This window comes from Ictidomys tridecemlineatus, chromosome 11 (genome assembly GCF_052094955.1).
Source record: "Ictidomys tridecemlineatus isolate mIctTri1 chromosome 11, mIctTri1.hap1, whole genome shotgun sequence".
NCBI classification, from domain to species: domain Eukaryota; kingdom Metazoa; phylum Chordata; class Mammalia; order Rodentia; family Sciuridae; genus Ictidomys; species Ictidomys tridecemlineatus.
In genome coordinates this window covers 21316678-21342490 of record NC_135487.1, presented here as the reverse complement: position 1 = coordinate 21342490, position 25813 = coordinate 21316678, and the positions used below count along the sequence as shown (strand labels likewise).

Here is a 25813-nt window from a genome sequence, read left to right as displayed (position 1 = left end):
ATTATTTTAGAATGTACTCTTCCCGCTTGTTTTATCATAAAGTTCTCTGCAAAACCAAATGCACTGTTTGGCTGACACCAGCCTCATCCCTCTGGTGTTTACTCTCTCAACTGTAGGATTTTATCTTATGCCTGATTTAACCTCATGTTTTGCTCTTCATGGTCCTAGGAACAAGGCTATGTCAAAATATGTAGCCTAGGCATGTAGTAGGTTTACCATGTAGGTTCGCCTTTCAATTACAAAATGAAAAGGATGAATTCACCTAAAAATAGTGGAAACATACCAATTCTATGTTAGTAGAATTGATTAATTAATTAATGCTCCAGGATGAAACAAAAGCAAACAAAAATGCTTTGCTTACCATATCGCATGACAGGGAAGCAGTTTGTGTCTAGATTTCTGCCCCATTCCTCTCCCTCCCCACATTTGTAGTGCTGGGAATTGAATCCAGAACCTTGGGCATGCTAGACAACTGGTACATACCTGGCCCATGCCTAGATTTTGGACAAGAAGCCACAAATGCTCAAAGGGCACATCAAGTTCATCATCATGTCCAATAAACCTAACATGAACTTTACAAAATGAGTCCCATCTGAATGTCTGCTGGTAAAAGAAAGGAGAAAACCAATCCTGACAAGATGGAAAGCACTAGTTGTTCAATCATCATATGAGAGAAACAGTAAGCCTTCTACAGTCCCCTTAAAAACCATTCTCCCTTATGTATAATTTTAATGCACCAATAAAAAAATTTATTGTGGAAAATATATATGTACCAACAAATTAAAAAAAAAATTCTCCCAACTATGTTAGGCTTAACATATTAATTCCATTGGCAATAAAGAAAAATGATAAAACTTTCAAATAACTACAGTATAGCTGCAACCAAAAATGCCAAAATAAAAGGTCTCGGGGCTGCAATTGTAGCTCAGCAGTAGAGCGCTTGCCTAGCACTTGTGAGGCACTGGATTTAATCCTCAGCACCATATACAAACAAATAAATGAATGAATGAATGAATGAATGAATGAATAAATGATGGTCCCTTTACCTTTGGGACTCTGAATTCCCTGTCCAGATTTTTCAAGTAAATCATCTTTAATCAATGGTATAGGGGCTGGGAATGTGGCTCAGGCAGTAGCGCGCTCGCCTGGCATGCGTGCGGCCCGGGTTCGATCCTCAGCACCACATACCAACAAGGATGTTGTATCTGCCGAGAACTAAGAAATAAATATTAAAAATTCTCTCTCTCTCTCTCTCTCTCTCTCTCTCTCTCTCCCCTCTCTCTCTTTAAAAAAAAAAATGGTATATATCAATAATGTAAGTACCTAAATCAAAGTGATTTCTCATACCCTTTATCTGTTAGGACTACAGAGTCATTCAAACAGTTACTAACACACACTATATTATAGGCAGAAATAGATTCAAGGATGAATAAAACATGTTCCTGTCAGTCAAAGAACTCAGAGTCTGTAATATCCCATTTCACAGATGAGGAAACGGAGGCTCGAAGTCTAGCCAACTTGCCCAAGTCAAGAAACCAGTAAAGGGCAAAGCTGGGACAGTTCGTTTTTTCATTCAATGAGAATTACTGAATACCACTATACTAGGCCCTGATTCATCTGAAAAGTCTAAGTATTCCATAACTTAGTGCACACTCCCTCATTTTTATTATGCCACTGTAATTTATTTATATTTCTAGACTGAACAATCTGAGGGCAGCAGGAATTGTTGTGGTTTTAAATCTCTGGGTTACCACTGGAAAAGATAACTAGAAGATGGACTTCAATAATTATTTACTAGCTGGGTGCAGTAGTGACACATGTCTGTAATCCCAGCTACTTGGGAAGTTAAAAGAAAAAAAAAATTTAAAAAGCACTTTTTGCTAAATTGAATTCAATTAATTGTTAAACATAGAAATAGATTCATATTTAATCTATAAATTCATTTATATGTATACACACACACACACTCACACACACACATTTTTCTTGGTACCAGGGAGATTGAACCTTGCTTAGGGCCTCACTAAGTTGCTCGGGCTGGCTTTGAATTTGTGATTTACTTGCCTCAGCCTCCTAAGCTGCTGGGATTACAAATGTGTGCCACCAATGCCTAGTTATTGCTAAATATATTTGAGTTTCCACCATAAACAAGGAACATTAAAAGTGTAACACTAAATAATCTCTGCTCTCAAACATATAATTTAGTGCTGGTGAACAGAATACAGCAAAAAAAAAAAAAACTTTAAAATTGTATAGGGCTGCATTATCTACTATGTTATTCACTACCTACATGGCTATTTTAAGTTTAGTTAAAAAAAATAAAATTTAAATCTCGGGGCTGGGGTTTTAGCTCAGTGGAAGAGCACTTGCCTAGCATGTGTGAGGCACTGGGTTCGATTCTCAGCGCCACATGTAAGTAAACAAAATAAAGCCCACCAACAACTAAAAAGTATTTTTGTGACAGGAGTGTCTTTTGTTCATGAGAAGGCCCCCTCTGATCATACTTGAGTACATGCTAGCAAGGTGACAGAGTGGGTGCCTTGATAACCTCAAGATGGAGCTGGTCATCAGAAAGATCAAGTGATTAGAAAGTCACAATGTTCAGACCCACCCACTGACTGACCATTTCCAGGAAAAGGGGTTTGGGAGCTGGAGGGAGAGCTCTATAAAAACTCCCCCACAGAAGATTTGTAGAGTTGCTGGGTTGGTAAATCCATCCTAGTGCTGGGAGGGCTTCACCAGAGAGGACATAAAAGCTTCCCATCCCACTACACTCCTACGGGGCCCCGTGCATCTCTTCTATGACTTGGCTATTCCTGAGTTATGATAAGTGAAGTGTTTACTATAGCCCATAAAAGTGCTTTCCTGAGTTCTGTCGGAACCTAATTTACAACTGGTTGGTGAGAAGTAGAGGGGCATCTAAAATGTAGGCAATCTTATAGAACTTAGCCCTTCTAATTTGTGGGATTAGATGCTAACTCAAGGTAGGTAATGTCAGAATTGAATTGGTGGATACCTGCTTGGTGTCCAAAGACATGGAGAATTAGTGTCCAGAAAACAAATCAGAACAGAGAGAGACATTAACAGCATCACAGAAAGTTCTATTGAACAATACTATGAGAAGGAAAAAGAAAATTATTATATCTAAATCCTAGGAGGGGGTCTTCAATTCAGCAGTGGGTAAAGAATTCAAAGAATAAAAGTCTGGGAAACTAATTCAACTTAGAGTCTTCTTCCTGAATCAAAGACATTAAGATTTGATCAGACTACAATTATTCCATTGTTCAGTCCAAATGATTGTCTCCCTTACAGACACTAAGAGACTACAGAGAAATCAATAGCTTAAGTTATCCAAAAACCCCACAGAAAATGCCAGGATTAGAACTCAGTTTCCATGTAATTATTTGGTCCTCTGAGCTCCCTCTCCAAGGCTTGTTTCAGCACAGCTTCAGACTGACAGATTCAAGTGTAAGCTGTCAGCCACAATCAGAGGCATTACCTGACAGAGTACAGACACAAGTAAGTTGAAAACTGACTGTTGAAGGGTAGCCGACTTTAATCCCCAGATAGTTCCCAAAGTGTCACATAAATGTCTAAGTAAAAATGGCACTTTCAGGCACTGGCAGTGATAGGCAAGTACACTAACAAGAAAATCTGCCTTCAGCCAGGAAGAGGTGCAGGTCCTATAGAGGTGGGGATGAGTTCCACCTCATTAAATCCCAGCCAACATAAAATGAGAAACTTAATTACAGACTGCTGACTGCCAGCTTGAAAACCACTGGTAAGCCATTTCTAATGCAAAGATGCAATCTGCAGCACAGTGGTTTCCAAGGCTAGAGGCAGGCTTTATTATCCAAAGATCAGCTGTTGGGCTTTTTGAAAGAAAAAATATATATATATTTTAAAAATATTTATTTTTTAGTTGTACACAATACCTTTATTTTGTTTATTTATTTTTATGTGGTGCTGAGGATCGAACCCAGGGCTTTGCAAGTGCTAGGCGAGCGCTATACCGCTGAGCCACAACCCCAGCCCCAAAAATATTTTTTTTTAAATATTTATTTTTCAGTTGTAGTTGAACATAATACCTTTATTTTATTTATTTTTATGTGGTGCTGAGGATGGAACCCAGGGCCTTATACATGCTAAGTGAGTACTCTACCCTCTGAGCCTCAACCCCAGCCCCCCCCCCCAGAGTATTTTTTTTAAATGGCAAAAAGTGAAAGTCCTTGAGCTGGAGCTGTAGCTCAGTTGTAGAGTGCTTGCCTCCCATGTGTGAGGCACTGGGTTTGATCCTCAGCACCACATAAAACAAATAAATGAATAAAGATACTGCATCAATGTACAGCTAAAAAAATGTATTTTTTGAAAAAGTAAAAGTCTCTCTCTTTCATGTAATCCCTTCTTTAGCAAATCCAACTCCCCAAAAGCGATTATTATTAAGAATTTATTAGCTGGGTATGGTGGTATACACCTATAATCCCAGCTACGCAGTAGGCTGAAACGGGGGGATCACAATCCAGGCAAGCCTGGAAAATTTAGCAAGAGGACCTGTTTTAAGGAAGAAAAAAAAGCTGGGTATATAGTGCAGTGGTAGTGCACTTGCTCATCATGTGTAAGGTCCTGTGTTCGATTCCCAGCACTGGGGGCGGCGGGGAGAAAAAAGAATTGTTGAATATTCTCCCTTGCTTTCTTCTAAACATATGCAATAACTTTAAAAGATACATAGGCATGGATTGGGGTTGTGGCTCAGAGGTAGAGCACAAATTAGATGGTGGTGATTGTTGCAAAACCCTGTGAATATACCAAAAAACAATGAAATGTATTCTTTAGGTAAAATGTATAGTACATGAATTAAACCTTAATAAGGCTATTTTTTAAAGGGATGTTACACAAATGGAATTATAAAAAGTCTAACCTTTTGGGATTAGCTTTTTTCACTGAGCTTAATTATCTGAAGATTGATCCACATTGCCACATGTATTGATAGTTTTTTTTCCTTTTTATTGTTGAGTAGTATTCCATTATGCAAATGGACCACTGTTTATGTAACTTTATCAATACTAAGAATTAATATCTTTTAATACATTGACCAAATGACTTACATTTTCTCCTGTGATTTGTCTTTTCATATTTTGGTTCCTTTTCCTATTATTCCCTCCATTTTTTATTAGCTCTTTATCATGTGTATTACAAATTCTTTTTCCCAACTTAACTTTGCTAATGATTTTTATCACTATCTTTTTACTTTTTTCTTTCTTTAATTTATTTATTTATAATATATTATTTTTATTTTTATGTGGTGCAGAGGATCGAACCCAGTGCCTCACGCATGCCTCGTGAGCACACTACCACTTGAGCCACATCCCAAGCCCTATTTTTTAATTTTTGTGTAGTGAAATATTCTTTCATATTTTTCTCTTATGACTATATCTTTCTGTTAAAATTTTTAACTTATTTTAACATAAGTAGTTGGCAAGTTGAGTCTCTGGATTCACTAGCATGATGTGTGATAAAGCAGAAAGCCCATGAAGCTAGGAATCTGAAGGTTTAGATTCTAGTCTTAGTTGTGCCATTATCTATTTAATTCACTCTGGGCAGGTCACCCATCTGTGGAATTCCTGTTTATACTTAACACAACTATTCTTACAAACAAGATTGTACATATAAGAGGGAATCTCCAAAAATTATTCAACACATGTTTATGTATTATGAAAAAAATTTAAAGTATTGTATTTATAATTTTTTTTGGTACTGGGGATTGAACCTAGAAGACTTTAACCACCGAAGTACATCCCTAGCCCTTTTTATTTTTTATTTTGAGACAGAGCCTTGCTAAATTGCTGAGGCTGGCTTCTAACTTAAGATCCTCCTGGCTTAGGCTCATGAGCTGCTGGGATTATAGGCGTGCACAACCATGCCTGGCTAATATATGTTTTGGAAGCTAGGCATGGTGGCATGTACCTGTTTCCCCACAGACTTAGGACACTGAGGTTCGAGGATCACTTGAGCTCAGGAATTTGAAACCAACCTGGGCAAGACAGCCAGGCTCCAACTCTTTTTTTTTTTTTTTTTTATTTTTTTAGTTATTGATGGACCTTTATCTTATTTATTCATATGTGGTTCTGAGAATCAAACCCAGTGCCTCACACATGCTAGGCAAGCACACTTCCACTGACTACAACCCCAGCCCCGGACTCCAACTCTTAAAAAATAAACACTGGCATTTGTGAGACCCTGGGTTCAATCCCCATAATCATGATCAATCAATCAATCAATAGATAGATAGATAAATAGATATATAGATAAATAAATAAGTAGGTATTATTTCTATTTCATGTACCATACTAGAACATTCAAAATGTCAGCCTCAGAGAAGTAGTTTGCCATCTCCAAATTTCTATGTCCAAAGAAGTCAAGTGACTTGCCTGGTGTCACAGGTGATGTCTAGGGAGGAATTGATTCCAGAAACAAATCCAATTAGGTATATCCAGCCTTTTTCCCAAGTCAGAGAACAACATTTTTCTGAGTCAAGACCTTCAATGAGCCCAGTGCAATGGCACATGCCTATAATCCCAGCAACTCAGGAAGCTGAGATAGGAAGATTGCAAGTTTGAAGCCAGCTACAGCAACTTAGGGAAGCCCTAATCAACATATCAAGACCCTGTCTCAAAGTAAAAAATAAGGACTGAGGATATATGGCTCAGTGTCTACGTAAAGTGCCCCTGGGTTCAATTCCCAGTACCACACACATTTAAAAAAAGACCTGCTAAATGGGTTGTGGGTATATAAATCAGTGGTAGAACATATGTTTAGCATGCATGAGGTTCTAAATTTACACCTACACACATACATACACACACACACACACACACACATACACACACACAGATGCTCACACGTGGACCTGCTAAAAATTAACTATTACCACTTGTCTGTATTCATATCTACATTAAAAACAAAATAAAACATAAATGCAAAAATAAAACTCTGAAAAATGTAGAACCTACGATTATGATGTTGGTGGGGGTTACAGCAAAGAAAGTGAAATGAGAGAGCTAAATTTCAAATTATAGACCGACCTTGCTTCCGACAGCCTGGGATTTTGATAAAGGCTCCATAATCTGTCACCATGGCAACCTATAAAGAAAAAAATAATAAATCAATGTCACATAAATGAGAATCTTTCTTCCAGAGTCTCCTAGACTCCTTGAATTTCTGCTTGGCACTGACTTGTCTTTGACTACTACGAAACTCCCTAATAATGTTTTGTCAAGCATTCTTTATTATGTTCTTTTTGAAACTTAGACTAACAGGTATATACATATTCATTAAAAACAATGGTGAGATTGGAATGTCATCACATGGTATGATGGTAATCAAGGGATGCCCAAATCCCACACTTGTTAAAATCACCAAAGGAGGCCAGGCACAGTGGTGCAAGCCTGTAATCCCAGCAAATTCCAGTGGCTCGGATGATCTCAAATTCAAACTCAGCTTAAACAACTCAGTAAAACCCTGTCTCTAGGGCTGGGGATGTGGCTCAAGCGGTAGCGCGCTTGCTTGGCATGTGTGCAGCCCGGGTTCGATCCTCAGCACCACATACAAACAAAGATGTTGTGTCTGCCGAGAACTAAAAAATAAATATTAAAATTCTCTCTCTCTCTCTCTCTCTCTCTCTCTCTCTCTCTCTCTCTCTCTCTCTCTCTCTCTCTTTAAAAAAATGCTTTTAAAAATAAATAAATAAAAAAAACCCCTGTCTCTAAATAAAATACAAAAAAAGGGCTGGAGCATCCCTGGGATGAATCCCCAGTATCTTAATTAAAAAAAAAAAAGAGAGAGAGAAAAGAAATCACCAAAGGAGTTTTATGAATGAAAGGGATAGCAGGAATTGGGTAATAAAGTTACACTTTATATTAGCTGGACCTTAGGCCTCTAATCCCTATACAAATAACTATAGTAGTTTGACATAGATCGTGTAGATCCCTTTTAAACTTCAAACCAAGATAGTAGAATGAATTGAACATAATGTTCCTGTGTTCATATATGAATACATGACCAATGGAACTCCACATCATGTACAACCACAAAAATAGGAACTTATACTCCATGTATATAGGACAAACCAAAATATAGTCTACTGTCATGTATAACTAATAAGAACAAATAAAAAATTTTAAAAAACACCGAGTCCTGGGTTTTAAGAAAATTAGAGAAAAAAATCAATACATAGACATCTGACAGAACATGAAAAGATATAACCAGAGAGAAAAAGATTTGTTCTCAAGACTTTTGTAGCACTGACCTAACATCGGGAAGTTAGTGGTTTGATGGACTTATATAATAAGTAACCAATAAATGTTAGTGAGAAAGGCCCAGAGTCCCTGCCAAATAAATTATTATCTCCACTCTTTCAATCTTCTAGTTTTTCCCTTCCCTACTCACCTGTGTGGATTGGGATTATTGTTGTCACTACGTTTAGCATTAAATTCATTATTCGTAAAAATTCAGTATTTTATTCTTCTCAGTGTCTTTAGCTAGTTGTTTCATCTTAAGCAATCAATATTTCACCATATCTAAAGCTAGGGAACTGAATAAGACAATTCCCGCTGGACCAATATTTACTAACATATGCTAAATGTTCACTACATGCAAAACACTATTCAAAATCCTCATCACAACTTATAAAGTTGGTACTATTTTCATTTGGCAGATGACAAAATGATGCAGAGAAAGGTTAGGTAATTTGCTCAAGATCCAAACCTGGCTAGTAGAGGAGCTGGGATTAGAACCCAGAGTTTAACTATACTACAGCTGTTCATGGTTCCCTTTATTCTAATGACTACAAGTGGTGACATCTGATATCCTATCTGTTCCTGGCAACAATCCTAGGAAGTATATATGATAGGTTCCTATGCTGCAGATGAGGCAGAACAGTCTAGGTGTAGAAAGAACACTGCTTTGGAGTGAAAGATGCGGCTTCTAATCTCAGCTCTGCCATTTCCTACCTGTGGGATACTGAACACAACTTGCCTTTCAAGGTCTAAGTTCCCATCTGCTCTCATTTTGCTGCTACAGATAACAAATGACATACATAAAATGCCTGGCACTGGTATCTGGCACATAATGCACCCTCTAAGTATAGCTTTTTAATAATTTATAGTCCAAGAAACTGAAGCACAAAAAGATTAGTGACTAGTAGAAAGACTTACAACTTAGATACAAGCTGGGGACAGAACCTCGGTCCCCTGACTCCTAGTTCAGTGCCTCCTGCTTCACCAAACATCATCATTCCACATTAGATGGAAATAGATAAAAACTTTCCTTCCCCTCATTTTTTTTTAAAGAGAGAGAGTAAGAGAGAGAGAGAGAGAGAGAATTTTTTAATATTTATTTTTTAGTTTTCGGTGGACACAACATCTTTGTTTGTATGTGGTGCTGAGGATCGAACCCGGGCCGCACGCACACCAGGTGAGCGCGCTACCGCTTGAGCCACATCCCAGCCCTTCCCCTCATTTTTTAATGGGTATATTGGAACAGAGCACCTGAATTAACTCTCCAAAAGATACAACATGAAGATTGGGTTTACAAACCAATAGTTCTAAGCTTCCATTTTACACTGATGAAGAATATCCTAAAGTAAGAACCAGGGGTGCTGGGGCTCAGTGGTAGAGCACTTGCCCAGCATGTGTAAGGCACTGGGTTCGATTCTCAGCACCACACACAAATAAATAAAATAAAGGTCCATTGACAACTACAAACATATTTTTAAAAAAGTAAGGACCAGGTAGTCTCAAAGAAACAGTACAATCGTGCAGATACTTAAAATCAAGGCAAGGTAGAGCCAGAAGAAGGTCTTTAAGGACTTTAGAGATTGGCTGGTCCAAACCTGTCATTTTTCAAATGAGAGAGAGAGAACCAGAGACACTAAGTGCTTACGAAAGTTTACAAAGCAATTTGTTTTTATGAAAAGAGTCCCCTGGGGCTGGGGATGTGGCTCAAGCGGTAGCACACTCCCCTGGAATGCGTGCATTCCGGGTTCGATCCTCAGCACCACATACAAACAAAGATGTTGTGTCCACTGAAAACTAAAAAATAAATATTAAAAAAAAAACATTAAAAGAGTCCCCTGGATATAGAAAATAAAGCCTTTCAATTTTTAATCAAAATAAGAGAAGATCCCTTCTCTATGGATCAAACAAAGGTACATTGGCTTTTGCTCCAGGATTCTAGAAAAAGGGCTTCTTGTCTCATGCTGTATAACAACATTATTAAAGAGTATAATTATCTACCAAACTTAACAGCAGCATCTGGAAGTCAGAGCCTAAATCGCCTTGCTGCCGTAAATGAAAACAATCTCACTTTTCAATCCTGAAGCTCCAGTGTCACATTATGGTCTTTAGAGGTAATAACAGACCTTAATTTGGCCTCTCCCAAAAGAAAAGGTTAATGTGCTCCAGAATAAATGCACTCAACCATTCAGTTAGGAAAAGGTATTCTTGCCTGTTTCCTGCACCAGGTGTTTCCATCACTGTGTCTCCTAGGGTACATTCAAAGTTGAAATTAACAGGATGGCACCTGCTGTAGATGATCACACAGACTGCCTGGTATCCCGAGAATAATTACTCAAATGGCTCAGAGGAAAAAAATTCAATAATTATCTCAAATGAATTCAAGTCTTGGGTAAAATGAATTTCCTACCTTCAGATTACAGTAGCAATGGCCTTGAAATTCATTCTCCCCACAATGTAAATGATGAGTTTGAAGCTCAGAGACTTAAGTTGCTTGTTCCAAGTCACAAAGTTAGAAAGTAGCATAACCAGGTATAAAACAGATTTTTTATTTTTATTTTTAGATCAATGGTATTTCCCCTTTACCACACCAACACCCCCACAGCATTTTTTTTCCACTGTATCAACGCTGAGCCAGATTTCAAAACTACTGTGTTTATACCCACTACCACGCTTAGTAGACACTGGCACATGATGTCTTAAAGGATAAGAAAAGGATGAATGTTGGCTTCGTGTCTATTCAATCACTGGGACCAGCATCCCTGCTGAGCCCACTAAGAGAACTGCTAGGATATGAGCTATACCACCAATTTCTTTGAGGACAACTGGTCTTACAAGGTTTGATACAATTTTATTCCAGTATTTATACACCATCTACTATAAGATACAATACCAGGCACTGTGAAATAAAGACAACTTACAAAAAGATACTGATTGCTGGGCATGGTGGCACACATCTGTAATCGCAGTGACCCAGGAAGCTAAAGCAGGAGAATCACAAGTTCAAGGCCAGCAACTTAGTGAAGCCCTAAATAACTTAGCAAGACATAGTTTCAAAGTAAAAATTAAAAAGGGTTGGGAATGTGGCACAGTGGTAAAGTACCCCTGGGTTCAGTCCTCCATACCACTCCCGCAAAAAGTTGCCCAGCCTATTAAAAAAAAAAAAAAAAAAAGAATATGAAGTATTTACCAAGATATGTGAGAAAATCAGAGAATCCTGGCCTTTACCTTCTAGTGACTCACAATCTACTGGAGACACATATACAAGTAATAATATTGCAAGATTATGATAAATGCTATGATAGAGTTGTATGAACAAATGACTGAAAAAAAAAACACATTTACCATCTACCTTCTTCCTATACCTAAATTCAGTCAAACAAATTTATTTAATTTTTGTCCTGGAGATTGAAGCTAAGAGCACTTTACCATTAAGCTACATCCCCAGCCTTTTTTCTTTTCTTGAAACAGGCTCTCGATAAGTTGTATAACAACATTATTAAAGAGTATAATTATCTAACAAACTCAACAGCAGCATCTGGAAGTCAGACCCCAAATCACCTTACTCCTGGACTCAATATTGGATCCTCCTGCTCCAGACTACAAAGTAGCTGAAATTACATGTGTATGCCACCGTGTCCAGCAAAGGTATTCTAATAAAATTTTGTTTCTTCATATATTTACATACAATTGGACAACCTCTGTTGTAGTTTAGCAAAACATAGACCTGGAGGGCTGGGACTGTGGCTCAGCGGTAGAGTGCTCACCTAGCACCAGCGGGACCCGGGTTCAATCCTCAGCACCACATAAAAAAATAAAGGCATTGTGTTGTGTCCATCTACACCTAAAAAATAAATATTAAAACAAAACAAAACAAAACAAAAAACCATAGACCTGGAAAGATTTAGAATCCCACCTTTGGCATTTATTTATCATTGGGTCATTATTCTGAAAAGTTTTCTTATCCATTAAAAGGAGTTAATTCTAGAAAGATTCAATAACACAGAACGTGTTGGAGTGCTAACATATATTAGACTTTCAAAAATTTTTTCCAATCTACTATTAGGTACTCATTTATTTTCATTGTAAATATTAGGTACTCATTTGTTAATTAATTTATTTTGGTACCAGAGTTTGAACTCAGGAGTGTTTAAAAACTGAAACACATCCCGGATCTTATTTGTATTTTATTTAGAGATAGGGTCTCACTGAGTTGCTTATGGACTCGATTTTGCTGAGGCTGGCTTTGAACTTGCAATCCTCCTGCCTCAGCCTCCCAAGCTGCTGGGATTACAGGCATGTGCCACTGCACCTGGCCCAGCTTCATTTACTTTTGTTGGATGAATATTCTGAAAAAAAGTTCATTCCTTCCAATTTATCATGAAATTTTTCTCTTCCTAATTCCAAGTCATTTCTAAAGCATTCTTTTCCAAAATATGCTCCTGAAATACTAAATTAGAACTCAAAAAATGGTATTTCACTGAACATTCAACCCGATGGTAATACATACCTTCCTTGATGGTAATATATAAAATCTACTATTTCAAGCCCCGTCTCATACAAGAAAAGGCTGCAGGCAAGATCTACTTTGGAAGAAATCTTAGTCTGTGAAGAGCAGAGAACACTACTCTTTCTTTTGTGTAGCATGATAAGTGAGGGCTTCAGAATCAGAAAAATCAATTTCACTTGCAGTGTTACCATTTCCTTTTTCTGAGTTCTGGTACTTCACTCACCTTTGGGGAAACCATGGGCCATAAAGATAAAAGACAGAAACTCTGAACAGCAGAGTCATTTGCCATTTGTTAGAATGTTATTATCCTACACATTTACATTTGGGATCAATTTATCATCAACAGATATCCAGAACAACTATTATCAATAATTGACAATCACAAAGTCTGTCCTTAAAGACCTCTTAACATTAGGAGGTGAAACTTTACCAACTGTAAAGAAAGAATGAATGCCAGAAGAATACACAGTTAAAATACTTAGGCATTTTTAAGATATTGAAAAACATTTGGGGGCTTTATCTTCCCTTCAAGAAGAAGGAGACACCATTAATGAATTCCTATGTCTGTCACTTTTATAGATAACATCTTATTTAACTATTACAGAAATCCTTTGGAAGTAGTTATCTCCAGTTAATAAAAGAGAAAATTGACATTTACAGCCTTAAGTATCCCACATTAGTAAAATAAATAAAAGAGCTGGCATTAGAATCCAGGTCTGTCTAGTTCCAAAGCCTTTGCTCTCTAAAGAAATCCAATGCCTCAAAAGTTAATCATTCACTCAGTGATCAAGCACCTACTATTTTCTACCCATCTACCTGAAACTGAGATATACAGCAAAGCAGAGCTCTGCCCTTGTAAAGCTTAAGTATCTTGTGGGAATGACATTACACAATTATGCAAATAGCCAATTAAATTCCAAGTTTTCTGGGGAACCAACCTAGATACCCATCAATAGATGAAAGGATAAAGAACCTGTGTTATATATACACAATGGAATATTACTCAGCATTACAAGAAAATAAGATTATGGCATCTGCAGGTAAATGGATGGAGCTGGAGATTATTATGCTAAGTGAAGTAAGCCAATCCCCAAAAAACTAAAGGCCAAATGTTTTCTCTGATTAGTGGATACAGATCTATGATGGGGAGTCAAGGCAAGAATGGAGGAACTTTGGATTGGGCAAGAGGGAGGATGGGGAGGGGTTATGGAGATAGGAAAGATGGTGGAATGAGATGGACATCATTACTCTAGGTACATGTGTGATTGCACAAATGGTGCATCTCTACATCATGTACAACCAGAGAACTGAAATGTTGTGCTCCATTTGTGTACTATCAATTGAAATGCATTCTACTGTCATGTACAACTAAGTAGAACAAATGAAAAAAAAAAGTTCCAAGTTTTCAATTCTGTGAATATTTCAACAAAACTGAAACACGTTCATTAAAATCAGCTGGAAATCACACTCTAGAACTTATATATCCTTTATTATCATTAAGAACAAAAATAGAGATTATTATGTAAAAGACAACATCTTTTACATAAATATGTCATCCTATAAAATAGGACATTGACAAATATATCTTTATACATTAAACAATATACAAAGAAGTGACTTTCATGAACTGTTCAATAACTAATTTTGGTAAAAAGAAGCAAGACTTCAAACAAATATTGCATGTTTTTTGCAATATGTTGTCAGTTTCACATGACGTGGCTTACTTTGATACCATTGTTCTTGGAATTTAAGAATAATATGATTTCTCATGTCAAGTCTAATATCATCTTGGAAACAGTAGGTCTGGCAATATTACATTTTCTTCCTCCTTCCAGTTTCTCGTTGCATCATTTTAGGCATGCTAAGCAGAAATCTCTATTGAAATCTGACATATTTATGGGATCTTTCTTTCTTGTCTTTGTTCACAAACCAGTAAATAATTCATGGATTTATGACACACATACTAATTATCCAAGGGAACAAAAGTCAATACCATTTTTACCTCTAAAAGAAGTGGAATATTTAGGAACCAACCAATTTTGCTTATCCATACCACCACTGAAATTCACACAGGTACTCACTACTTTGGTTGAAGCACATTACCTATATTCTTTTTTACTTCTTTTTTCCGTCATTGAATTTTGCCTAGAGGTTCAACCATATCACAGTTCATTTCAACAATGACACATTTATTAACTAACCGTTTCTATGATGAGAATTTAATTATTTGTATTGAATCTGTAATCACAGACTATCTTGCTTGTTTTTTTCATCACTGTTGTCAGTTTTAGATGCTTATTTATTCTGTTTTCCCTCATGGTATCTGTAGTTTGGACTACAATATTCAAAGGAATGCCAGCAAGTCATATCCAGTGAACCAACTGTCAAAACAGTGTAATTGCCAGGTGTGGTGGCACATGCCTATAATCCCAGCAGCTGAGAAGTCTGAGGCAGGAGGACTGCAAGTTCAAAACCAGCTTCAGCAACTTATCGAGACCCTGTCTCAAAAAAAAAAAAAAAAAAAGGTTGGGGGGGCTGGGGATGTGGCTCAAGCGGTAGCACGCTCGCCTGGTATGCGTGCGGCCCGGGTTCGATCCTCAGCACCACATACCAACAAAGATGTTGTGTCCGCCAAGAACTAAAAAATAAATGTTAAAAAATTCTCTCTCTCTCACTCTCTCACTCTCTCTTTTAAAAAAAAAAAAAAAAAAGGTTGGGGATGTGGCTCAGTGGTGAAGAGGTTATTTGGGGTGAGATTTTAAAGAAGAGACTGAAGAGGGATACAATAAAAGTAGGGATCCTGGGCTGGGGATACAGCTCAGTTGATAGAGTGCTTGCCTTGCATGCAATAAGGCCCTGGGTTCAATCCCCAGCACCAAAAAAAAAAAAAAAAAAAATAGGGATCCTAAAAATTCCTAAGAATAAGGGCCAAGCGATATGAGGAGCTTGAACTAATGAGGTGCCAAGATGTTAAAGAAAAGACAGGGCTGAGGTTGTAGCTCAGTGCTAGAGCACTTACCCCACATGCATGAGGCCCTGGGTTTAATCCTTAATACCACATAAAAATGAATAAATAAAGATATCGTGTCTACCGATAACTAAAGAAAGTTTTAAAAAAAATGATATATTAAGACTTGTGGATGAACTGGAGAAGGAGGGAAAATCAAGATCAAATTGAAGGGCTGGGGATGTGGCTCAAGCGGTAGCGCGCTCGCTTGGGCATGCGTGCGGCCTGGATTCGATCCTCAGCACCACATACAAACAAAGATGTTGTGTCTGCCGAAGAAAATAAATATTAAAATTCTCTCTCTCTCTATTAAAAAAAAAAAAAAAACATCAAATTGAAAAATGAAACCAAGGATAATATCCAGATTTCCAGCTTGAGTAGCTGAATGGATAGTGATTTCATTGGCTGATGTGGAAAAAAAACAGATTTGGTGAGAAAAATAAAAATTCAATTTAAAATATAAATTAGAGATGCTATAACGTATCCAAACGAGGATATCAAGCATGCAGTTAGATGTCTGCAGCTTAGAGGAAGATCATGTGGCGAGATGCTCCTGTGGCCCTTCCTATTTACACGGTAGTGCTTAAGACAGTCTCAAATAGATAAGGAACATCAAATCCAGCTGCTTTTACCCTTAATCTATTTTTAACACACTGTAAAAGACAGATTTGCAAAGAACAAAAGACTATACCTCTCCTTGGAAAATAGTGTAGAGAGCAGGTAAGTTTTCCATGGTCTCAGGTCTTCCTGAATTCATCCTTAATGTTCTATGGCTCCTCCATTTCTCTTCTGCTAAAGCTAACTCAAGTGCCCTGTTACAAAGAAATAAGCAATGATTAGAAAGACATCTACATTAAAGAAGAAATAAATATGCAGTCCACAGTTTGTCTCTATAAAACAAGATTTAACATCATGGACTTTAATTCAAATCTCTTTTGTCTCTTCTAATTTGGAGAATTTTGGAAACCTTTATCTTATTTTGTTTGTTATTGTTGGTTTTGTTGTTGTTGTTGTTGTTGTTGTTTTGTATTGGGGATTGAACCCAGGGACCCTCTACCACCGAGCTATATATTCAACCCTTTTTATTTTTTAAAAATCTGAGACAGAGTCTTGCTAAGTTGCTTAACACCTTGCTAGGTTGCTGAGGCTGGCCTCAAATTTGTGATCCTCCTGAGTCACTGGGATTGCAAGTATACTATAAAGCCTGCCCCTTTATCTTGCTTTGTTACTTCAGAAGGCCTTTAGACTACTAGTTTTATTGTTTGTTCATTTATTGCTATTGCTGCTATTCTTTTGCCAGAGAGAGGCTTTTGAGGATGAGGGAGTACATTGGTCTGGACCTCACAAAAACAGAATAATAATGGGAGCCAACACTTATCAAGCACTTACTATGTCTAGACACTGTGTTAAACAGTGAACATGTGATGTTATTTAATCCTCAAAACTTTCTCAAAATATAGGTAGGTTCTATTTTTATTACTGTCTTCATTTTATACATATATGTATATGTACATATACATATATGTGTGTGTGTGTATCAATAAGTGAATTCAAAATGAGAAGAACTGGCGGATCTCTCCCTCTGAAAATAGTCCTCATTCTCCCATGAATATGCATCTGCTTTCCTAAACAAATGTGTCTCTTAAAAAAAAAGAGAGGGTACTTATTTTTTTTCCTTGATTAAATTAAAACACATTTATTCATTTTCAAAGTTCAGACAAAGTTAATACCTGAATAATGAAGAAAATACCAATTATAACTCAATTTGGTTTATATTCTTTCAGGCTTTTTTTTATATGCAGAAGCAGTACTTTAATTTTATTTATTTATTTTTGTGGTACTGGAGATTGAAAACAGAGGCACTCTGCCACTGAACTACAACCCCAGTCCTTTTCTATTTTTTATTTTGAGATAAGGTCTCACTAAGTTGTTGGTTAGCCTAAACTTGTATAAGTGTGGGACTGGGGTTGTAGCTCAGTTGGTAGAGCATTTGCCTTGCATGTGTACCAGTTCAATCCTCAGCACCACATAAAAACAAATAAAGTAAAGGTATTATGTCTTTCTACAAGTAAAAAAATTAAAAAAAAAAAAAAACCTTATACAAGTGTGCTGTTGGTGGTGGTGGTGGTGCCAGGGATTGAACACAGAGGTGTTTAATCACGGAGCTATATCTCCAGACCTTTTTCTTTCTTTATTTTTTATTTTGCAACAGGATCTCGCTAAGTTGATGAGGCTGGCTTGAAATTTGCAATCCTCTCCTCAGTCTCCCCAGCTGCTGGGATTACAGGTGTATGTAACTGTGCCTGGTTAAGAAGTAGGTTATTTTATTAAATCATTAATCACTAACAGCCATTTCCTTTTTTTTTTTTTTTTTTTTTTTTTTTGCAGTATCAGGGATTGAACTCAGGGGCACTCAACCACTGAGCCACATCCCCAGCCCTATTTTGTATTTTATTTAGAGACAGGGTCTCACTGAGTTACTTAGTGCCTCGCCATTGCTAAAGCTGGCTTTGAACTCATGATCCTCCTGCCTCAGACCTCCCCAGCCACTAATATTACAGGCATATGCCATTGTGCCTGGCTCTAACAGCCATTTTCTTACATAATATATTTGTAACTTTTATTTTGTGGTGCTAGGGACTGAACCCAGGACTTCACAACTGCTAGGCAAGTGCTCTACTGTTGAGCTACATCCCCAGATCCTTGTCTATTATACTATAGCAATTCATTCACACACACACACACATTCACATACACACTCACATATTTCTAATGCCTACATAATAAACCATTGTTGTATACACCAAATTTAATGTTTATGAATTGCATTGAAATAAATATTATAATTAAGTAGATCTGATATGGTCCTAAAAACAAGTTTTTATTTTATTTTGGATGGTACTGAGGATTGGACCCAGGGATGCTCTACCAATGAGCTACATCCCCAGCCCATTTTAATTTTTGAGACAGGACCAGTTGAAATGGGCAACTGGTTGTTGTGCCTTGCCCTCAGGTGCACTGCTCAATTGCATCCACCACCAGGACTACTTGGGACACAGATAGGCAGTCATGCCAGGGCAGTGAGAAGGGGGAGGCACAGAGGGGGATCAAGTCTGTGCCTTGCCATCTGGAATGACAGGCACCAATCCCAGGCACTTCAATTGGGTCAGGGAAGGTAGGGATCTAAATCAGCATCTTGCTGCTTCTGCAATTATCATGGCAAACTGAGCCCATGCCACTGCTTCTATGTAAGCACCAATTAGACTGAATCAATTCCACTACTTCTGCAGTGAAAGCTGCTCCACTGTCCCCACCCAGTCACTTGCCACTTCTGCAGCTGCTGCAGTAACCACATCTATCACATTTGCCAAGGAGACATTAGTTTCAGGAGCAGCTGTACAAGATATACAGCAACTGCCCAAAAGACTTCACTTTGGCCATAGTCATTCCAAATATCTCTGCCTACCCTACAGTCATTTCAGATGTTCCCACTCCAGTCCTTGAGGAGGTGACTCATGACATCCAGGACAGGCCAGTCCAGCAATCTTCCCCAGATTGGCATGAGAGCAGAATTGTGCAATTAGCAGACAGAAGACTGTGCACATGATACCCCAAAGCAGCATGGGGTCCACCTGGGAACCTCCATCCTGTGCACTGCTCTCCCTTATTCTGTAGCACAATCCAAATAAAGCCTCTTTGAGGTGGTTTTATTTTGCCCATTCATGGTTTCTACCTCAGATTGAGCAGGCTGGGTTGGTTGCATTAAAAACTGGAAAGGTGAAATGTGATGGACATCATTATCCAAAGTACATGTATGAAGACATGAATTGGGTGTCAACCTACTTTTTCTTTTTTTTTTAAAAGAGAGAGAGAGAGAGAGTTTTCAGTGGACACAACATCTTTGTTTGTATGTGGTGCTGAGGATCGAACCCGGGCCGCACGCATGCCAGGTGAGTGCGCTACCACTTGAGCCACATCCCCAGCCCTCAACCTACTTTATATACAAACAGAGATATGAAAATTTGTGGTATACACGTGTAATAAGAATTGTAATACACACAAAAAAACAACAAAGTACATGTATAAAAACATGAATTGGCGTGAACACACTTTATATATAAAGATATGAAAATCCTGCAATATATATGTAATAAGAATTGTAATGCATTCTGCTGTCATGTATTTAAAAAAAGTGAAATCAATTAAAAAAGCTGGAAAGGACAGCGAGCACTATGAATGGCTGGCGCCCAGACGGCTGCTGAAAGCTGCTGAAGAGGTGCTGGGAGCTACTAGCTCCAGCTGCTGAGAGCTGCTAGGAGAGTTACTGAAAGTGGCTGGGATGGCTGCTAATACCATGAGCTGAGAGCCACTGGCACCTAGAGCTTAGAGCTGCTAACACTAAAAGAGCTGTACTTTGCCTTTTTGTAATTTCTATTCAGACTGAGCAGAAAAACCCTAAGCTGACTGGTAAAAGAAGCACCAGCAATTGGGACATCTAAAACGAGCCCAAACATATTAAGTCTATCATTTGTTCTTCTCCACATAAAGTTATAGAAAGTAAATAACATAAATGAACTTAAGTTGTTCCTTACAAATTTCTGCTATGAGAAGAGTATAGAAAGGTAGTATTTAAAAACCCTCCTTTTTGTTTCTCCTGTAGAACAGAAGCCTAAGAAACCTAAACAATTCGTTATGAAAGAAACTGGCATGTATTTTTCGAATTGAGAGGAGAGTCCGCTTATTAAAAATACTGGAAGGGGCTGGGGATATAGCTCAGTTGGTAGCGTGCTTGCCTCAAATGTCCAAGGCCCTGAGTTCAATCCCCCAAAAAATAAATAAAATAAAAAAATAAAAAAGACTTCTTTTGGGGCTGGGGATGTGGCTCAAGCGGTAGCATGCTCGCCCGGCATGTGTGCGGCCCGGGTTCAATCCTCAGCACCACATACAAACAAAGATGTTGTGTCCGCCAAAAACTGAAAAATAAATATTGAAAAAAAAAATATTGGCTATATGGGGTGGATTGTGGCTCAGTGGTAGAATGCTTGCCAAGCATGTGCAAGGCCTTGGGTTCAATCCTTGGCACCACATAAAAATAAATAGAATAAAGGTATTGTGTCCAACTACAACTAAAATAGATAAATAAATGTTTAAAAAATACTGAATATGAAGAATAATGACTCTAGAGCTTGCATTCTTATCCACCATACTATACTGCCTCTAGAATTTAGAGTCCACAGCCAAACTTTGTAGAGTACAGCTCTAACACTACCAAGGTCCCTCATGAGATAAATCAGCGAGGAGTAATCAGAAAGAAATTGTTCATGAAAGAGTCTAGAGTGAGTAAGGTCTGAATCCATTCATTCAAGCAAAAAATCAACAACTATTTCTTATTTCATGTTTTCAGTGCCTTATATACTACAGGTACACAAAGTTATTTTGAGAAGAGAATCAGGCCTTACTGTATGCCACCTACAAGTAGATAAAGAAGGAGGAATGCATTTTGGTCCTAAAGGATATAGAAGAAAGACTAGGTGCCATACAATGTTAGATAGGTAAGCAAAAGGGAGACTTTCAAATGCTGAACTGATTCAGGCTAAACTTTCCTCCTTCCCACCAAATTTCTAGAATGACTATTCAAACTCCAGTTGTACACCTGTTGATGGTCAGATGTAGAAAACAGGAAGAAGAGTAAAAAGCTAAGATAAAACAAAAAGTAGGCTCATAAAATGTAAGAGCTGAAAGGAACTATGAAGATAATTAAACTGACTGCTTTTATTTAACTGAAACAGGCCAAGAGAAGTGAAGTGATTTGACAAAGGCTTCTCATAGTTAGCAACACTGGCATTAGACCCCAGGACTAGTACTTACTCTACTCCCACACACTACCAGTCAATTATTCCTAAGGCCCCTTCAAAGTCCTCTAATAATTATAGCTAATATATGAGTGCTTCATATTTGCCATGTATTGATCTAAGAGCTATACTTATCTTAATTAATTTAATTCTCTTTTTGACTACCTCTAAGCAATTATCATTACCACTTTAAAAATAAAGACATAGGGCTAGGGTTGTGGCTCATCAGGAGAGCGCTCACCTAGCACGTGCAAGGCTCTGGGTTTGATCCTCAGCACTACATAAAAATAAAATAAATAAAATAAAGGTGTGTATCCAACTACAACTTTTAGTTTTAAATATTAAAATATTAGATTTTTAAATAAAATTTTTTAAAAAATGAAAATATAAGCGAAGCATAGTGGCATTTAAAAAGGGCTAGGCGCTGGGGCGCACACTTGTAATCCCAGCAGCTGGGGAGGCTGAGGGAGGAGTATCACAAGTTCAAAGCTAGTCTCAGCAACTAGCACCTCAAGGAGACCCTGTCTCTTAAAAAAAAAAAAAAAAATGTTGGGGATGTGGCTCAGTGGTTAAGAACCCCTGGGTTCAATCCCCAGTACCAAAAAAAAAGAGGGAGAGGATAGAGAGAGATATAGCTTAGAGATAAGGCATTCAGGGTTCAATCACCAGTCACTCACACACACACAGACATAAGAGAAGCTAAATAACTGCTCAATATTGAAAAAAACTATGAATGATAGAGATGGAAGTCAAATCATACTAATGAACAGCTTTCCTCCCTTCTAGATTTTCAAATTCTTGCAAGCATGCTCTTGTCCTGCATATCATCATAACCTTTTCCCCCAAATCTCCAGTGCCTAGCACCATGTAAGTGAGGCACACTGAATTGTAAAACTGTCCACTAAAATTAAAAATACTGGGGCTGGGGCTGGGGATGTGGCTCAAGCGGTAGTGCGCTCGCCTGGTATGCGTGTGGCCCGGGTTCGATCCTCAGCACCACATACCAACAAAGATGTTGTGTCCGCCGAGAACTAAAAAATAAATATAAAAAAAAAATTCTCTCTCTCTCCTCTCTCACTCTCTCTTTAAAAAAAAAAAAATACTGGGGCTGGGGATATAGCTCAGTGGTAGACAGCTTGCCTGGCACACACAAGGCTCTTGGTTTGATTCCCAGCACTACAAAAAAAAATAAATAAAAATAAAAATATTTAATTTTGCCCTATTGTTAATTAATTCATCAATTCAATACATTTAAGGGTGTTTATATATAATGTTCTGTGCTTTATTAACCTATTTAAACCTCTGAAACAACTCTACAAAATATCTAAGTGTTTATAGGATTGAAGTAACTTTTCCATATCACTTGGCTAGAAAGAGACAAATTTTGGGCCATTCCAAGGGCCACATACACTAAGTCACCTTTTAAACACAGTCCTTGTCCTCAAACAATTCCTAGTCTGACAGGAATGACAACAAATTATAATTCAGTGAAGTAAGTACTAAAGTCATAGTGAGGAAGATGGGGAAGGAGGGAAATTTCAGAGATGGCAACTGTGTAGGCCTTTTAGGATAAATGGAAGTCCACTAACAGAGAATACTCTTCTTCAATCTCATTAGAATCCTAATTTATTTACCTCTATTTTCTTCCAACCTATCAGTCCTTTCTTTTTTCTTTACTTTTCTTTCAATCTACCTTAGATTCTGCAGCGCAATCACTTCAACAATACCCTGAACCCTTTAACTCTGTTTCTATAGCTTACCTATCTGGCAATATCCCCAGTATAGTAGCAGACGCACTATCCACTATAGCTCTAGGTAAGCAGAGAGGAATGTACCACAGGTATTACCAAAATTATTGGAAACACTATAGTAACAGGGCTTTGGCAAAATATCCCTAAACAATTCCTAACCCACAAAATAACAAGACTTTTGCCATGATTAAGAAAGTTATGGTCAGGTGCATATCCCTGTAATCCCAGAAGCTCTGGAGGCTGAAACAGGAGGATCACGAGTTCAAAGCCAGCCTCAGCAAATGCGAGGTGCTAAGCAACTCAACTCAGTAAGACCCTCTCTAAATAAAATACAAAATAGGACTGGGGATGTGGCTCAGTGGTTGAGTACCTCTAAGTTCAAACTCCCAAACCCCCACACTCCACCCCCACCAAAAAGGTTATGGTTCCATAATGAAGTTAGGTCTGGGATTGTAGCCTCAGTGATTGAGTGCTTGCCTTACACATGTGAGGCACTGGGTTTGATCCTTATTACCACATTTTAAAAAATCAATAAAATAAAAGTATTATGTCCATCTACAACTAAAAAAAATATTTAAAAAAGAATGGAAAATTTTACTCCATGTATGTATAATATGTCAAAATACACTGTGCTGTCATGTATATGTAAAAAGAACAAAAAAAAAAAAAAAAAGGAGAAGAATAAGGTTCTGGCTGTCACCACAGAAAGTTACCAAACCAGAAAATTGGTAACGGGAGAAACTCACTGTCACTGCCATCTTTGTCAGCAAAACTGCGTGCCTTATATCCTTTCTCTCTGCATTTAACTCAGTTCCAAAATAAATTCCCATCTTGGGCTGGGGATGTGGCTCAAGCGGTAGTACGCTCGCCTGGCATGCGTACGGCCTGGGTTCGATCCTCAGCATCACATACAAAGATGTTGTGTCCGCCAAAAAGTAAAATAAATAAATATATATATATATTTATTATATATATACATATATAAAATTCCCATCTTAAGTACAAAGGAGTCTAGGAAATAGTTTTTAGCTTTCCATCTCTTTCAATAAGATATGGCACTAGAGGCTAGAATATGTATTGAAAAAGCCATATCCACAGTCCTTGCCATATGTAGATAGGTTTTCTCCATGCATGCACTAAACAGTCTGATGCGCTAGAAAATTTTGATTTCCAACCTCAAATGGGCCCTTACCTCTACCCAGCAATACTACATTTCTCTAAAAAGCTCATTATCCTGTGTTCCACAATGACTTCCATATCTGCAATACTCATAAATCTCTGATCTTCTCTAAGTATATGATCCCACTTCCTCCTTTATAGAGAAAATAAAAGCCATGAGACAGGGAACTCACTTTATGATTATCAAACATACAACCTGCATCTATTGTCTTCATTTCCTTCTTCCCTTGTATTAAATGAAGAAACTATTCATCTTCCTCAAACTAATCCCTCTATCTATTCATTGGGTCCCACCAATTACCATTCTCAGAAATCTTATACTACTAGTGATCCAATTTCTCTCTTGTTTATTCAACTTCTCGACTACTCTTTCAATTAGATCCTTGATAACCTCATCCTCCTCATCCTCTTTAGCTACAAGATTCTCTCCTCCTCCTTACAATTATATCTATAAAAAATACTGTCCAGGAGTTTCTACCACAGATCATTCATTTACTCCTGAGACATTCTTAGAGTCTTCCTCTCTATCTTCTCCTTTTCCACTTCTCCTGTAGGTTCACTCATTTGTTCTTTGCCACGTTGGAAAAATTCAAGGTTCTTTGTTGATTTTATCCACACCCATTGTTCAATTATCACATATATGCAAATTACTCTCAAATTTATATTTCCAATACAATTCTCTATACTGAGAACCAAAGATTGATTTCAAACCACCTCCTCGATGTTATCAATTACCTCCCCACAAAAAACCACAACAGACAAAAAACTGGTGTTGGCCAGGCACAGAGGCACACTTCTATAATCACAGCAACCTGGGAGGCTAAGGCAGAAGGGCACCAAGTTCAAGATCAGACTCAGAAACCTACAGGGGTGAAGCTCAGCAACTTAGAAGAAGAGCGCCACTGGATTCAATCCCCAGTACCAAAAACAAACAAAATTCATCTCCAGTCATCTTCTGGTGTTCCCTATCACAGTGAACACTACCATAATATATTCAACTGCATATGTCAGAAACCTAGAAGCTATCTTTGTCTCTTCACTCTGTGAATCCAGTCCATCACCAAATCATTCTCATCCACTCACCCCCTATATACCTCTAGAATCTAATTTTCTGCAGCTCCATCTCAGTCCTGTTGACCTTTCTGACCAGGATCACTACATACTCTAAGACATCTATCTGTATCCTCTAGGGCTCCCTTCCCTCCAACCTGTTCACACCATTA

General features: G+C 37.8%; 1 protein-coding gene across 2 annotated transcripts in view; it reads right to left on the bottom strand.

Moving 5' to 3' along the window:
- Positions 1–25813, bottom strand: part of Zcchc17 (zinc finger CCHC-type containing 17) — a 50963-nt gene that overhangs the window by 24077 nt on the left and 1073 nt on the right. Inside the window, exons 2-3 of one of the 2 annotated variants that reach the window (XM_005317725.5) lie at positions 16500–16620; positions 7083–7140 (exon numbers count right to left, since the gene is read on the bottom strand). In XM_005317725.5, the coding sequence (XP_005317782.1) occupies positions 7083–7140; positions 16500–16565 (124 nt within the window). In that variant the 5' untranslated portion in view covers positions 16566–16620. Of the gene's footprint in view, positions 1–1046; positions 1216–7082; positions 7141–16499; positions 16621–25813 lie in introns of those variants that run through there. The other variant, XM_040288268.2, reaches the window with a different exon arrangement.